This window comes from Carassius carassius, chromosome 8 (genome assembly GCF_963082965.1).
Source record: "Carassius carassius chromosome 8, fCarCar2.1, whole genome shotgun sequence".
NCBI classification, from domain to species: domain Eukaryota; kingdom Metazoa; phylum Chordata; class Actinopteri; order Cypriniformes; family Cyprinidae; genus Carassius; species Carassius carassius.
In genome coordinates, this window is record NC_081762.1 from 11,606,162 (window position 1) to 11,622,380 (window position 16,219).

The window sequence follows — 16,219 nt, forward strand, 5'->3', positions numbered from 1 at the left end:
GTGTGATCTGAGCATGTTTGTCATTTAAAATGTTTTCTAAAATGTGTGTGTGTGTGTGTGTGTGTGTGTGTTCTTGTTTATGTTACATTGTGGACCAAATGTCCCCACAAGGATAGTAAAACCTGACATTATTGACGAGAGAAAAAAATAATAAAAAAAAATAGTAAAAGTGTAACAATGAAAACTGTTTTCTGTAAGAGGTAGGTTTAGGGTTAGGGATATTTTACTTTTAATATTATTTAATATTATTTTGTAATTATTACAGACTGTATCTTTTTTCTACGCACTGTTAGTTTACCTTAAAGGATCCTCCTTGCTGCACCTGGTGGCCTAACTGTCAAAAATTATGAAAATCGATTTCTAAAAAAAAAACCTTTACAAAAACAAATACAAACCGGCCTACATGTTTGTGGTTGTTAATGAAATAATTTGTCTGCAAGATCCTTAGATAACTAATACCAAAGCAGGCCTAAAACAGCATATAGGCCTACTTTTGTTTTTTATAATCTTTAATCTCATTTGTCTGTGTTGTTTACAGAGGGGCAAAGCTGGGCATGTTGTAGTATCTCACTGAGAAGTTGCCAAGCTGGACGAGTCCAGTTCTGAGTGCTCAAGATCAGATCCTACAGAAGCTGTACACCTTGGACCCATCCCAGAAGAGCAGTATGTAGGCGAAGGAACCGAGGAACCAGTGCCTCAAGCGCCACACGCCTTCTACAGGGACGCAGAAACAATCACAGGTCAGAACGCATGTGAATGTGTGTTGTTTCGTACTAGTGTTGATTTGCACATCTCGGTCTCTCTCTGTTGTAGATGTTTGTAACAGCACAGAGCTTCCTGAGGTGGAGATTATCAGTCTGTTGGAGGAGCAGTTGCCGGTCTACAGGCTGAGGGCAGACTGTGTGTACGGCTATGAGCACGACGACTGGATCCACACACCTCTCATCTCGCCCGACACACGCATAGACCTCACCTCAGAGCAGATCGAGGAGACACTCAACTACTTTTGTGAGTGAAACAGGCTTGTTGTCATTAGAAAGAATTTTGACCACTAACAGGGGTTCTGCAGGCCTTAAAAAGGTCTTAAATTGGAACTAAAAATCATAAATTTATGTAATTAAATGTTGCATGTGCTGCAGTAGTATCTTCCTCAATATTTTTGTTTTGTGTTCCAATGCAATTATCTAAATATCCTTAAATTAAAATACATGAAGTTTTGTTTTCTGTGAAATTAAGCAAAATTAAGTGTGTTTATGTTTAAAACCAGAACAAATATCTGAGTGGGGAATGAAAACTTGTTTTCCCTTGGAATTAAACTGGCTTTTCTAAGACCACTGCCTTTTTTTTTATTATAAACTCATTTGATTTTGATAAATTTCTCAGAAAACAAGACTTCTTATGTAATTTTCGTATTTAGATTTTTTTTATCTTTATACATTTGCACATACGTTTGATCTCTAATTCAATTCGTTTTAATTTTTTAATTTTAACATTCAATGATCTTGTCGTGCATTTCTGCATTGTGCTGGTTTTAGAAGCATGAACATTGATATTAAAAAAAAATACATTTAGTTAATAAATGCATTTTATATTTCATATAAAATGCATTGCTAATAAATCAAAGTTATATTTCGTGGTTTAGTTGGCAGAAAAAAACATTACTTTTGAAACTTTGGTAGCTACCTAAATAATTGCTAGACTAGAGTTCTGCAGATTCCTCTTCCTTTTATCTAATGGAGTGAGATCTGCTCTGATATTTGAGGTTTTTTTTTTCTTGCCATATAATATGGTTTTGCTGATTTTTCCATTTTTAAGGGACCTAGATGTAACAGAATATGTAGTGAGGATATATGAAGGTCATCGTGAAAAGTGAATGGTGTTGTCACTGAAATGGCTCAGCCAGTAGATGGCGCTGGTTTCTTTTGTATCCACACTTGTTTGGTGCCTGAGATACAGAATTTAAAATAAAGTGAACTGGTGTAAGCCCATATATATGCTCAGTCAGACCACATATTATGTAACCAATATATGTCACCTTTACTGTTTTACACGCCTCTGTGAAGTTGTTCTTGTTGTTGTAATGCGACCTGTGAACTGTTTTGTAAGTTAAAACATATACATGTTAGAAGTTAGAACATATAAATATCACATATTAATGTAGAAGTGTTCATAGTAAAAGATCAACTACCATACCGTTATGTATTTAAAGTAGTCTCTTTTGCTCATAAAGGCTGCATTTTTCACAATATCAGTAGTGTATGTTTTTTCCACTTTAAATAGGTTACAGCACGTATTTCTCTTATTTATTTGCGCTGAACTTAAACTTATCATTAGCATTCTGAGAATTTGTGTAATTAACCTCTCAGCAGCCTTTATTATTTAAATTGGTTCTGGTTACATAACTGTTATAGATTTCCCCTCCAGGGTATCAGACATATTGGAGAGTCTGACGCACATACATCAGTGTAAAAGACTAACGCACAATTCTAAAGTTTCACTGATTGGCTGCTGCATGTGCTAGTGTGGAAAAGCAATAATAAGTTGACACACTTTTTTAGTTTAAATGTTTCAAACGGGTTCAGTTGGATAATTGTGTACAGCTCTTGACTCAAGCCCATCTGAATAGCTCCTACTGAGTCATGTTTACTGTCTGAATCATGCCTCATATCAGCTTTCTGTGCAGACAGAATATTACTGAATATTAATATATACTGTCAAAGACTGAGAAATCAGCTCTGCCTTTGCCATAATGAATGATAATACAATAAGTAACAGACTGCAAGGATATTATATTTCAGTTGCTGGACAGTTAAGGAATTATTCCAGGAAAACTGCATTTAATTAATCCTAGAGATAATACTAGGGTGGTTTCTGTTATTCATTACCCTTTGAATTCTATCTTTTTTAACTATTTCGATTTCTATAGAATATTACAGACTTTCAGAATCATGCTCTGGTCAAACTCAGGCTTGTAAACTGGTTTACAAATAATTAAAAGACCAAATAAGGCATTTAATAAATGATTATAATGATTATTTGCCATTTTTAAATACATTTTTAATTGTCATTTGAAATTTAGATATATAGTATCATATATCAGTTAATCAGTTAAAAGGTCACAGAACAAGGGATGCATTAATTTGTCCGGAAATGCAGTAAAAACAGCAATATTGTGAAATACTGTTAAATTTACAAAAAAAGAAACATAATAATAATTAAATGTAGTTTACTCCAGTGATGGCAAAGCAGAATTTACTCCAATCTTTAGTCTCACATGATCCTTCAGAAATCATTATAATATTCTGATTTGGTGCTCAAGAACATTTCTTATTTATCAATATGAAAAAACTTTTTGTGCTGCCTAATATTTTGATGTGAACCAGGATACGTATCAGGAATCTTTGATGAATAGAATATTTAAAAGAACAGTAATTATTTGAAAATACAAGTCTTTTGTAACACTATCAACTTCTTCATTGTAATTTTAGATTGGATTTTCTTAAAAAATATATTTTAAAACATTATTATTACCGGTACTAAATACATGTTTCCAAAATTACCTGACTTAACTAAATAATAAAAAAAAATATATATGATTACCAACTTTACAAATTATATTTTATTGGATTATTTTATGATAATCATGGATGATATTGCATAGTCATGTGTCAGAGTCATAGAAATACACTGACTCGTATGAATGACCCACTAGTTCACATTAGATCATAGTCCTTTACATTTGACCTTGTGATATCAACATTACCTTCATGTTTCCCACATCCCCCCCACCACTACAGCCCCCCCCTCTCTCTCTCTCTCTCTCTCTCTCTCTCTCTGTCTGATTCCTTCCCTCCCACAGTCTCTCTCTCTCTCATCATAGAGTTAAATATAGTCACTCTACTCTTATTGCTGTAGCTGACCACACTCTCAGCATCACTCAGTACGGTTACGGGAGGAAGGAAGTGTAGCGCTAACGCTCGGTCTGGTCCTCTCCTCTCTGCTGAGTGGAGAGGGAATAAAAGGATGCACAAGATCATGGGAGCAGAAGACTTTGAGCTGGAGTGGTGCTATGAGCAGTATGCTGATGGTAAAGTCATGCATTTGTAGTTCCTGCCTTTATTTCTCATTATCGGAGGGTGTTTTTGAACATTTGAGGCATTTCTTTTGCATGCTGTGGGCTAGTTTTATCTGTAAATGTTTTGGATGGGATTCAGATGTGCTTTAAAGCTAATCACATTCTCCTTTTAACCCTTTCTCCCTTTTGAGTGTAGCCTGAGGCCTCTGGATATCTTTGTGTGTGTGTAGAGAGGACAGCAGTGTTGTCTTATTTATTCCTCTGTCCAGAGTCTGACACTATGTCCTCATAAAACTTTCTCATTACTAGTCTAGAAGCGTTTTAATATCTTTACAGTCAATGTCCCGAGTTTGATTTTAGATATACAGTCCTCATTAAAGCAGGCTCACTGTGGATGGGGTTGCTGAGTAACAGAACCATGGAAACAGTCGCGGGGCAGTCATGCATGGTTTGTCATTGATGTTATTGTAATAGCATGATGGTGCGAGGTCAGCAAGCCAGTAGCTTTTTCCCCTTCTCTTTATCTACTTAAATTGACATTACATGTCTGCAAGCTTGAGAGTTCTCTTATCAGGGTCATTTTTAAGGTCAGGATGTAGGACGTTTGCCTCATTGTACTGAACTATTGATTTGGAATTTTTTGGGGTTCAAGTGAAATTGTTTAAGTGTACTCAAGTGTTTTTTCGGTCTGTGTTTCAGTACTATGTGCTGAGCGAGTGGGCCAGATGACCAAGACCTACAATGACATCGACGCTGTCACAAGACTTCTGGAGGAGGTGAGGTTTAAAAAGATATTGTGTGTTTATTATGATGCTAAAGTCTTGGGTCATTAATAAGAAATAATGCTTTTATTCAACAAAGATGCATTAAATTGGTTAAAAGGGGACACTAAAGATACATTTAATGCAACACAACATTTCTATTTCAGTGCTGTTCTGAACTTTCAATTCATCAAAGAATCCTGAAAAAAAGGAATCATGGTATTTACAAAAATATTATGCAGCACAAAAAAAAATATAATAAATTTTGCATGAGCAAGTCATTATATAAGAATGATTTCTTGAAGGATCATGTGAGACTGAAGGCTGGAGTAATAATGCTGAAAATTTGCTTTGTCATCACAGGAGTAAACTACAGTTTAAATGACATTAAACAAGAAAACGTTTTTTTGTTTCAACTGTTATAATAATTCACTTTTTCTCCTGTATTTTTGATCAAATAAATGCAACCTTGGTGAATAAAAGAGAAGCATCTTACCAACCCCAAACTTTTAAGCAGTAGTGGATTTTCAACTCTTTTTTCTCAACTCTACAGAAAGAGCGGGATCTGGAGCTCTCTGCCCGCATCGGTCAGTCCCTCCTGAAGAAGAACCATGTTCTGTCAGAGCAGAACGAATACCTGGAGGAACAAGTGGGCACCATCAGGGAGGAGGTACTTGAACAGATTCATTTCAAAGTTTTCTCTCGCTGGGAATTCATTTAAAATGAGTTGCTCCTGCTGATAAACTGTTCAGTTCTTAGTGAATTTGGCTCTCAGTTATCAGAAGCTTTTTTATGGTTGATCTCAGTTCATGTCTGTAATACTGAATTATAATTAGCAATGAACGAATTCTTGCTGTTTAAATTGTGTTTATATTATTGTACACAGGTGGCTCAGCTGCACCATGAGTTGAATCTAAAAGACGAGCTCCTGCAGTTCTACACTAATGCAGCGGAGGAGAGCGAAGAGGGGTCTGGATCGCCCACGTCAGTCCACTGTTTTATAACACTGTCCTCTTTTACCTATCGCTCAAGGCCAGTGAAGCCGGTTCTTTTGGCTTCAGTTAGGATATTATTAGCTCAGGTGTTTTTAAGGACTTCTCAGCTGTAGTTTCAAATGTATAATGTACAACAGTTTTCAACAACCTCAACACTTGTTATTTCTGTTGAATCAGACAGTTGTTCTTCAATGGAAATAAAGAAAACAGAATTGCAAAATGCCCACATTAGGATTGATTTCTTAGCCATACAGTCTTTTGTTTCTGGATCAGGAGTCAGCAGGGAAGGGCAGGAGTTTCCGCTCGTGGTGGTTCCTCTCTGGACATTCTGCAGCAAAAACTACGAGACCTGGAGGAGGAAAATCTCTCTCTCAGATCAGAGGTACTACATTTAGAAACGCATTATTGTTCAAACGTTTGGAGTGGGTACAAAGTGGAAAATATAGTCAAAGTTTATTGCAATTTTGTCAGTAATTGCATTTGTTTTTTTTTCCCTAATTTAATATATTTAATTTAATTTATTCCTTTTAATGTCTAAGATAAATTCTTTGATATATCAGAAATTTCAGAAGTGCAGGTATTACTGGAAGTAGAAAACTTTTGAAACATTATGAACGTCATCCCTGTCTCCTTTGATCATTTAACGGGTTCTTGCTGAATAAAAGCATTGATTTCACTTAAAATGAACTACTAACTGGCAAGACTAAGCAAAAGAGAAAGAAGACTTTGGGCCCCGGGCAATGTGTGTGCCTCTGCCAAATTTCCATGCGTGAATAGAAAAAGAATTGATTTCTATTGTGCGTGCATGCTGCGATCACAGTAGATTGAGAATCTTTCCGAATGTCTATAACCTCTGTTATTCAGAGTCGTTCTGAACACACAGTGAACAATCATGGATGGGATTTCATGTTTCTGGAGGTTTATGGACTCCACTATACAAAGATTGCAATCGTTTTACTTTTATTAAATGCCCCACCTTGATTTGATGATTGAATGTTCTTAGAAATGACACAGACCAGAATGAAACAGACTTTTTAAAACACACTTGATCTTTGTCCTCAGGCGAGTCAGCTGAAGTCTGAGACTGAGTCCTATGAGGAGAAGGAACAGCAGCTGGTGAACGACTGCGTCAGAGAGCTAAGTGAGGGAGATGTTGTTTTAGGGATTAAGTGGAGGTGTATTGCTCTATATTTTGACAAAACAAGAATAAGTCCACCCTTTCTCCTCATAAAGGGCAGTCCAGCATCCAGATCTCCAGTATAGCAGATGAACTGGCCAAAAAAACTGAAGATGCCTCTCGCCAACAGGAGGAAATCACACACCTTCTCTCTCAGATAGTGGACCTGCAGAAAAAAGCCAAAACCGTGAGAACCGTTTCATCTTTTTTATTGGTGAATGAATTGTACAATACGTGAGATAACGATGTTCTGAGATGTATGCGTTTGTGTATTTTTTGGACAGTTTGCTGTCGAGAACGAAGAACTTTCTCAGCACCTTTCGTCAGCTAAAGATGCTCAAAGACAGCTTACAGTCGAGGTACTTTATTTTAGACATAATAAATCAATATTCCACGTTTTTCACCTTACAAAAACATACATGTACCTTCATAATATATGAATTCATTCTTTCTGTGTTAATGTTATTGTAAATGTTGTTGGTTTCTCACACACACACAGCTCCAGCAGCTGGAGGAGAAATACTCAGAGTGCATTGAAATGCTCCATGAGGCTCAAGAGGAGCTCAAGAACCTACGGAACCGCAGTGTGTCCGCAGGAACTCCTCGACGCTATCACCCTCTGGGACTTTTTCCCATGGTAGACACACACACAAACACACACACACATACAAAGAGTTATATAACTCATGCTAGGCCAGTGCACTAAAATTCAGCTTTGCCATTACACGACTAACATTTTAAAATATATTAAAATACAATATTACGTTTTTTTATGCCTACTGGAAAAAGCTATTCTGAAATCTGGTAGTTCTTGTTTTAACCAGATTATAATGTTTTCCAGAAGGTAAAGATCTGAAAAGATTAAATGCAGGATGTAAAGGATCAGGGACAATCCTCTAGAAAAGATCCCCATGTAGATAGTTTAGTAAAAGTTTGTGCATGTGTGTTTAGGACTCCCTGGCTGCTGAAATTGAGGGAACCATGAGGAAGGAATTGAGTCTGGAGAATCCTGACAATGAAGAACAGAGGTTTGAAATTTTCCTCCCTGTTTTTCCTTTTCCAATACAGCATATTTTCTTTCATTGCCATAATCTGAAGTAGTTAAATATCTCCTAACAAAATATGCTTTTGTCTCAAGGGTTCGTCATAAGCGTGTGTTTGAGACCGTGAAGAACATCAACCAGTCTGTCAGACAGCGATCTGCTAATTCTGCTACCAACATCCCAGGGTCCAATCAGACGCTCTCCTCCCTTAGCTCCGCCCTCTCTGACAGCAATGCAGCGCCTGATAACCGTACACAGAGCATGCTCCAGGAGACCGGCCCCTCAGATGCTGCGTGAGTCTATTATGAAGCCATGTTTACAGAGACTGTATGCTAATAACTTGAAATTGACCTTTAAGTTTTGTATATTTCATTATTATTTTCTTTGAAAAGGTCAGTGCTGAATGTCCAAAAGTCATATTTTTCAGCTACACTTAATTTAACTCATTACAACTGATGTACTTATCATTTTGAATAAGTTCTAGTACTATCATTCAGATTTCATATTTAACACTGTTAATGTTATTTCCCTCTTGCAATGAATGTTTAAACTTTTGATTCATCATTTGAACGTTTTATTCATTGTTTAGGATGTTTCTATTTTTATTTTTGGATTATTGAATTTTGAATATTTTGTTTGTTGCTACCCCAAATGAAGAAATTAAATCACATATGAGATTTAGATTTATCATATGAGCAGCTGCTTTGAGAATTTGTTATCATTTATTATTAGAAGTGAAATAAAAAATATAATAATGATACGTACTGTAAGACTAAACTCACATCTGTCACCTCATCATATTACTATTTTTAAAATATCAGACAGTTTTTAAATAGGAGAATCCCTTAGCATACCGGGGTTAAACATTATGTGTGAATACAAAGACAAATCCAGTATTTTATCATAAAATGTTCTTTTTAGGTTAAAATATATAATGCATAAAGCGAGTTATTTAATTCAAATAAAATCTGAAATTCACTATTCTAACCTTAAAATAACACGTTTGCAATGTAACTTTGATAAATGGGGTCTTGCAAATTGCCGGACATTACTAATGGAAAATCATACATTTAAGGATAGAATCATTTTAATTTTGCATTACAGAATAAACAAATTTGAATCTATCAAATAATGTAACTAATTTCAGCATCCTTTAAAATAATTTTAAACAATTGACCTAAGAATGAGTCTTGTTTTCAGTCACACAACTCTCCTTGTTTTCTGACTGCAGTGTGGACGCCCCTGAGAAGCGATCTGGCTCTGATGAGCTCAAACTCGCTCTGAGGCGACTGTCTCTGCGACGGCAGAACTGTCTGAGCGAGCGTCTCTTCTTTGAGGGGGAGCGGGAGAGGCGTAACCGAGAGCCAGCGGACAGTGGTGATTACTCAAACAGGCTGGTGCACAGCGAGAGCATCATGTCCCTGGGCGCTTGGGCCAGCCGGCCCTATCTTCCCGACAAGCTCCAGATTGTCAAACCTCTGGAAGGTGACCGAAATACCCAAAATGTCTATCCTAAGACATTTCTTCGTTACCGTTCCAGGCCACGTCCACCCACTATGATGCTTTTCAATTCGCTGTGGGGGCTAATGCATCCTCGCAAACACTCGTACTTCAGAGAATCCCGCTCCTGGATACATTTACACTAGCGATCAGGTTATGGCATACTTTTGAATATTGATAAATGTAAGGAATAGTTCACCAGAAAGTCAAAATTCTGTCACCTAACCCTTTCATTTCAAACAAATGATAATTTTGAAAGGAAAAACTCCCTCCACTGTATTACATGGCTAATGCAAATTATTTTTCATATGATGGTGCTGTTATGAATATCCATATATTCTATGAAGGCTCTTTACTATAATGAAAAAGGCAGGACTTCATTTGTTTCATCTGTGCTAAACCATGTATGTGAGATGTGAAAGAGTCTGATCAGTTACATATATTCTAGTGTCGTGATGAATTATAGTGTAGTGCTTAAGCTGCATGAAGTAGTGATTGAAATACTGATTTTAAACTTTGTTGTGAGAGTTTTTACTTTTATTTTTACTTTGTCTCACTCTTCATCCATATTTTCCGTTTCTGTAATTCTTTTATTTTCTTATATTTTTTCACCCCTCATTTCGTTTAAAGTCTGTTCTGTTCACTTTCAATAAAGTCACTTCTTCTTATTCCTTTTTGGCATTCTCATTCTTTCTTTCCTTCATTCTATATTTTTCATTATCACATCATTGCACCATTGTTAACATGTGTTTGTTTACACACTGATCTGATATAGCTGCAGTTTAAGGTTATATAATCACACACTTCTTCTCTGCATCCCTCGTGTCTTTTTCTTTTCCTAGGCTCAGCTACGCTTCAGCACTGGCAGCAGTTGGCTCAGCCTAATCTGGGCGGTATCCTGGATGCTCGACCTGGTGTGGTCCCGAAAGGCTTCCGTCCCTTGGAGCTGGACCTGGAGGAAGTCTATCACTATGCCGATTATGAGGAAGATGAGCCTGGAGAGCAGTATTTCCAGAACCTTCCCACCACAACCACATCCAATTCCAGTGTCCCTCCTGCCCAAAGCCTCGCCCCCTCAGCCTCCCCGTCACCATGTCTCAGCACAGGTCACGCTTCCATCGAGTTCTCAAGTAAGTTTTGAGTCATAGATTGACATTATAATACTATTTATGTTGCTTATTGTATGTTTAATATGGACATACGTTGTGTAAATATATATCTAGAGAGAGAGAGAGTCCTTATTCACTATTTGCTATAATTTTTATTATTATTATTGTTTATTTATTTATTAAAAATCAAAACAAACAATTTCCTATATGTTAGTCTAACAAATTTCTCAAATTATTTTAAAACCAAATATTTGGTAAATATTAATTTAGATAAAATTAATTGAACTAAATATTTGTTGTGACTAGTTCTTATATTAAATATGACTTCAGATTCTAAACTAAGTATAAAATCTATTTATTTATTAAAAAAAAAAACTGCATTTGCCCATTGTCATGGATTAACAGATTTTATAATTAAAAATTTCTGAAATCAATATATACACACACACACACACACACACACACACACACACACACACATATATATATATATATATATTATATAATTGCGATTAATCACATCCAAAATAAAAACATTTGTTTACATAATATATGTACTGTGTATTTATTATGTATATATAAATATACATATAGTTTATATTTTAAAAATATTTACTTGTGTGTTGTGTGTGTTATGTTCTTATATTTCATATTTAATATATAAACATAACATCTTTTTTAAATATATACATGAATGTGTTTGTATTTATAATACACATAAAAAATATACACAGTATACTCATTATGTAAACAAAAACTTTTGGAATTTTGGATGTGATTAATCGTTTGACAGCTATAGATATATATACAGATATAGATATATAGATATAGATATATAGATATATATATAGACATATAATAGATATATATATATATATATATATATATAATGTGCTTTTTTAAAAATACATAATTAGAACACTTTTCATAACTTATAAATTATTCATTTAGATAAAAATAAATGAAAACTGTTTGTTTGACTCTCAGCTTTTGTATCTTTTCCAGTGTATTTCCCGGGCAAATGCATGGCTCACACAAGTTCAACCTACACCTTCACCACCTGCAAAATCCTCCATCCATCTGATGAGCTCACAAGAGTGACACCCAGGTAATGTACTGTCCTGTCACTGACACAATAACTGACTAGCCAATCGGCACATCATTTTCTGCTTTTCTGTCCAGTTTAAACCCCATCCCCACCTCGTCCTGCGTGATGTCAAGCAGTATCCGCTCGACCCCTGCCGCCACGCCGTGTACTCCTCGGCGAATGAGTCTGTCCCAGTCTCAGTCATTCACCAACCTGCGGGACTCCACCAAAACCTTCAGCACATCTTTGGGCCTGGTTCGCCTCCTGCAGGAGAGGGGCATCTCTGCTGCCGTGTACCAGCCTCAGAGCTGGGACAGAGGAAGCGGAGGAGTCCTCTTCTCCACCTCAGTTCTTCCTCCTCCACCTCCCGACCCGAACAGACCCACCACTCCGCCAAATTCCCCCACCCGTTGCACTCCCAGCCCAGGTTCATCGGTTTCTGATGCGGACACCTCCATGCCTTTCTCTTTCAAGAGCCCGTCCTATGAAAACTTCTTGGCTTCCAAGCCAGCAAGGTCTATTTTGAAAGAGGTGGCAGGGGTGTCTGGGGCTCAGGCTAAAGACTGTGAGAGCCAAACTGATGTCAGTATGTATAGTCTCAACTTGGTTGATAAGCTGAAAAGGTTAGGGTTGGCAAGCCCTGGGGCTTCTGGGGCAACGGGGGGAGGGATTCCAAGGCCAAGCCCACTTATAGGTCCTCTGGGTGGGCTTCGGAGGGCAGGGTCCCCCTTTAGTCCACTAAACGAAGGTATGAGGAGGAATCGAAGCTATCCTGCTATGGTTGGGGCCAGTATGGCAATGAAAGGGCCCGGTCCTCAAGGGGACGAAATGCTACTGGCTCCAAAACTACCCAAGCAGACAAGTCTTAAATAATCAGTTATGCATAATAATGAATCACACAATCAGTGGATTGTACCTTATTAACTTACTAACACAGAATTCAAGTCATAACTTAATATATATACACTAAAAAAACACTCTCACATAAAGTGATAATTCACCCCCCTCCAAAAGGACACTTTTATATTTACTCACCCTTATATCATTCCAAATCTGACTTCACAGAAGAATACATTATTTGACCTTGTTGACTTGTGTTGCCCTTTTAAGAAGAAAGTTAATCATACTGAAAAATGTTGATTTAATTTACATGTTGTTTCAAACCTGTATTTCTTTTTTCTGCTGAACACAGAAGAGGATATTTTGAAAAATGTTGGCAGCTAAACAGTTAAACAATATGGACAATAAAATACATTTGAAATCACTGGGAACCAAAACTATTTGGTTATAAACACTCTTGAAAATATCTTCTTTTGTTTTCAGCAGAAGAATCAAATGCTTACAGGTTTGCAACGACATGAAAGTGAGCAAATGATGAGAGGATTTTTATTTTTGTCTTAATAAAAACACATATGCAGATGGTAGTTTATTTTTATTCATGCTGATCTGTCTGTATGTTCTCTCCTCACTAACTCCTTGATTTGCCCTGTACAATCTAATGTACGTATCCTGTACAGATGGTGCTGATTGTATGTAACCTTTGACCTCACTTTGACTTCCCAGCCAGTGCACATGCAGGAAGGAATAAATCAACAAAAACCAAATGAACTAGAAAATCTGCAGTCACATGTATGGTTCATTCACTATGAATTAGAGCGAAGTTCAGTTATCACACTTGATGTGTATTTTTCGAGCTGAGGGCATTTCCAGGGTATAGGATAATGTATCGATCCGGGATCAATGGTGTTCTGTTCCTGCTTTTGGCATCTATAAAATGTATGTTCCCCGGTTGCCTGCTTGTTTTGAAGGATGGCATTTGAATTGATGTATTGATGCTAGCAGATAGGATGTGCAGCACTGGTTTAATCACCCACCTTGACCAATTCTCTTTTCCTCCATTACTCTGTCTATATTTATCTTTCTGTCTCAGGGCCATCCTTAGCTGATGCAGGGCCCGGTGTGAGGTAGGAAGCAGGGACCCCTCGGACCGTTCGCTGCGGGGCCCAGTTTTGACCGCACCAGTTGCACTGCTCAAAGGATTGCCCTGGTATGTCTATACCTTTTTTTTAAAGTAGATAAATCTTTAATAATGAAGTGACAAGTGTAGCTTTTCATACGATGAGTGGGTAAATGAATTGAGGGTTACTGGCTACATGAAAAACCTGATTTCAGAAAGTGCTTGCTGTCTTGCTGGTTTTCTATATAAAAAAGCGAGTGCCTGTATTTCAGTCATCTGTCATGTCAGAGTTTTTACTGAACAACTGGAAAACGTTGGAGAGCACTAATGAGCACTGAGCGATTTTATTCTCTTTATTTATTCATTTACCTTGTTTTGTTGTTTCATGTTATTTGAAATGTGCACTTTGTCTTTCTAATGTGCTGTTTAACACCCACCTGTTTCATAACGTTTTTGAGATTTAGTTGCTCTCAGGTAATGGTCGTACAAGGGAAAAGCTTTTAGATTAGTGACTACGCAATAATGTTCGTTTGAATTGTTTTATTTTCAAATAAAAATGTATGCTTCTTGTCTGTCGATACCCATAACTGTCACTAGAGGCCAGTGTGTCTTCACTCATTTGTTTTCCTTCCTTATTTTGCACAACCTGCTGATGGAAATTACAAATAAAATTTGGGACTTTCTTGAGACTGTGTGTTTCTCATGATAGAAAATAAATTAAATAAAAAGGCTTTCAATCTAAGTGTCCATAATTAAATGTTTCATGAGTAACTGAGGGTTTCAACTGAGTTTGGTATGAACCTCAACAATTTTACTTTTAAGATAGTTAGATTTGTTAAAAAATTTGGTTACTGCTTTATTCCTCTACCTAGATTTCAGTACTAAACATGTTAAAACAAGCGTTAAATAGAAGCAAAGGTAAACTGAAGTAAATTCCTATTTTCCAAAATGGCACGAAGGAATGAGGTAAGCAGTTTTTGTCATATTATGTTTATTTATTTATTTATTTTCAGATTATGCCTGATTTGGACTTGGTTTCATAGTTTTGATCAGTCAGAATGTTTCATGTGAATGGGTTGCATTTCTCCCATAACTGAATGGTATGGTTTGTTTGAAGAAGTACATTACAAGACAAAAGTGAAAGGGAGCAATTTGTTATCCCAGACATGATGGCGGCTAACCTACTTCAGACATTCTCTCCAAATTAAGTGTCCAAAGAAAAAAAAAAGAAAAGACCTAGGTTTTCATTATATTGCCATGGGAACAGGACTGAAATAATTTATTTTGGAGTATTTCTCATAAACCGCAAAGACCTCCAAAGATGAAGGAGCCCAAACAGTAGCATTTAATATCCTGAAGCAGGTAGGGCATCATTTGAAGATGTTTCTTAGGTAAGACTAAATATGACTATTTTTGTGAACTGCAATGACTTTTCCACTGTCTTGGGGGCAAATCCTTTATGAGATGTTTTAGGGGGAAAAAATCCTCAATTATATCATGAGATGTCCATCAGCGAATGTTAATCTCTGGTCACAAATAAGTAGCCATGTTTTGTTTTGTCCATTTGCCTCATCCAACCAGACACAAAATAACACAAACAATTGCTCAAGGTTTTAATTGAGGGCAAGAAGTTTAAGCTAACACAGGCACCAAGAATCTAACCAATGGGCCCAGTGAGAAAGTTTTACCTCAGTGTCGCCAGTTCAGTGTTCCTGCCCAGCAACAGTCCTGACTCCAATAACTTTATTCCCATTTGACTAAATAATGACAAGCTGAATCAAATCCACTGGTGGTCTAATGTGATGTAATACGTCTTCGATGTTGGATTAGATCTATAATTGAGGGTTTGATGTGATTAACATTCGTTCTTATTGGCCAGTATTAGATTACAGCTCAGTAGCATTTCGCCTTTATTAAGGATCAGTAGAGGAAAAGGGTGATGTTTTGAATATGACAGTTCTGTCCAGCTCTTTGCCTAATTATAGCAGACAGTGACGTGCGTGCATGTGGCGGCTGACCAGTCTGAAGACATATGCCATATCCACCACTGCAGCTTGATGGTTGGCCTGTTATTATATAGAGAGGTCTATTGCATCTGTCTGTCTTCCAGTCTATTTACGTCTCTGTGTGCCTGTCAAATGAAAATCTTTACCCTTGGACAGTGTATGAAGCTCAGTGAATCCCTTGAGTCTGCCTTGAAGCTTAAGAAACCTTCTACCCTCTCTTTTCTAACTCTTTCCACTTTTCTTTGCCTTTGTCTTAGTAGAGCATCTGAATAATTCAAATGGTCTTTTTTAACCAGAAATGTTTCCACTGCCTCCACTTATTGCTCCTTTAAAGCATTTCCTCCATTAATTCATTTACTCATTCATTGATTTTTCACTTTCTTTCCAAGCAAAGAGGCTTCCTGACAAAGCAGTTTGAGCCGCAAAGTCTTGTTAAGCCATTTCCTTCCATTAAAGGCGAGTTCTTGTGGTTGCGAGCTGTTTCGATGGACAAACTGCTGGAGTCTGTA

The 16,219-nt window shown here is 36.9% G+C and overlaps 1 protein-coding gene across 2 annotated transcripts; it reads left to right on the forward strand.

The window, feature by feature from the left end:
• Positions 1–583: 583 nt before the first annotated feature.
• Positions 584–14,391, forward strand: trak1b (trafficking protein, kinesin binding 1b). Of its 2 annotated transcripts, XM_059556162.1 has the most exons (16): positions 584–740; positions 814–1,008; positions 4,775–4,851; positions 5,390–5,506; positions 5,723–5,820; positions 6,105–6,213; positions 6,894–6,972; positions 7,065–7,195; positions 7,293–7,367; positions 7,508–7,645; positions 7,960–8,036; positions 8,147–8,344; positions 9,283–9,536; positions 10,394–10,681; positions 11,666–11,768; positions 11,843–14,391. In XM_059556162.1, the coding sequence occupies exons 3-16, from the start codon at positions 4,801–4,803 to the stop codon at positions 12,618–12,620; spliced, it is 2,496 nt and encodes an 831-aa protein (XP_059412145.1). In that variant the 5' UTR covers positions 584–740; positions 814–1,008; positions 4,775–4,800; the 3' UTR covers positions 12,621–14,391. The 2 variants fall into 2 exon arrangements, with proteins under 2 accessions (XP_059412145.1, XP_059412144.1); XM_059556161.1 differs by lacking the exons at positions 584–740; positions 814–1,008 and adding an exon at positions 3,914–4,087.
• Positions 14,392–16,219: the final 1,828 nt, after the last annotated feature.

Excerpts from the sequence above, each read along its gene's own strand:
- trak1b (XM_059556161.1), top strand. The coding sequence starts at position 4,024 with ATGCACAAGATCATGGGAGCAGAAGACTTTGAGCTGGAGTGGTGCTAT. Across the intron at positions 7,196-7,292 it reads TGCAGAAAAAAGCCAAAACC|TTTGCTGTCGAGAACGAAGA; the intron begins GTGAGAACCGTT and ends TTTTTTGGACAG. Across the intron at positions 8,345-9,282 it reads ACCGGCCCCTCAGATGCTGC|TGTGGACGCCCCTGAGAAGC; the intron begins GTGAGTCTATTA and ends TTCTGACTGCAG.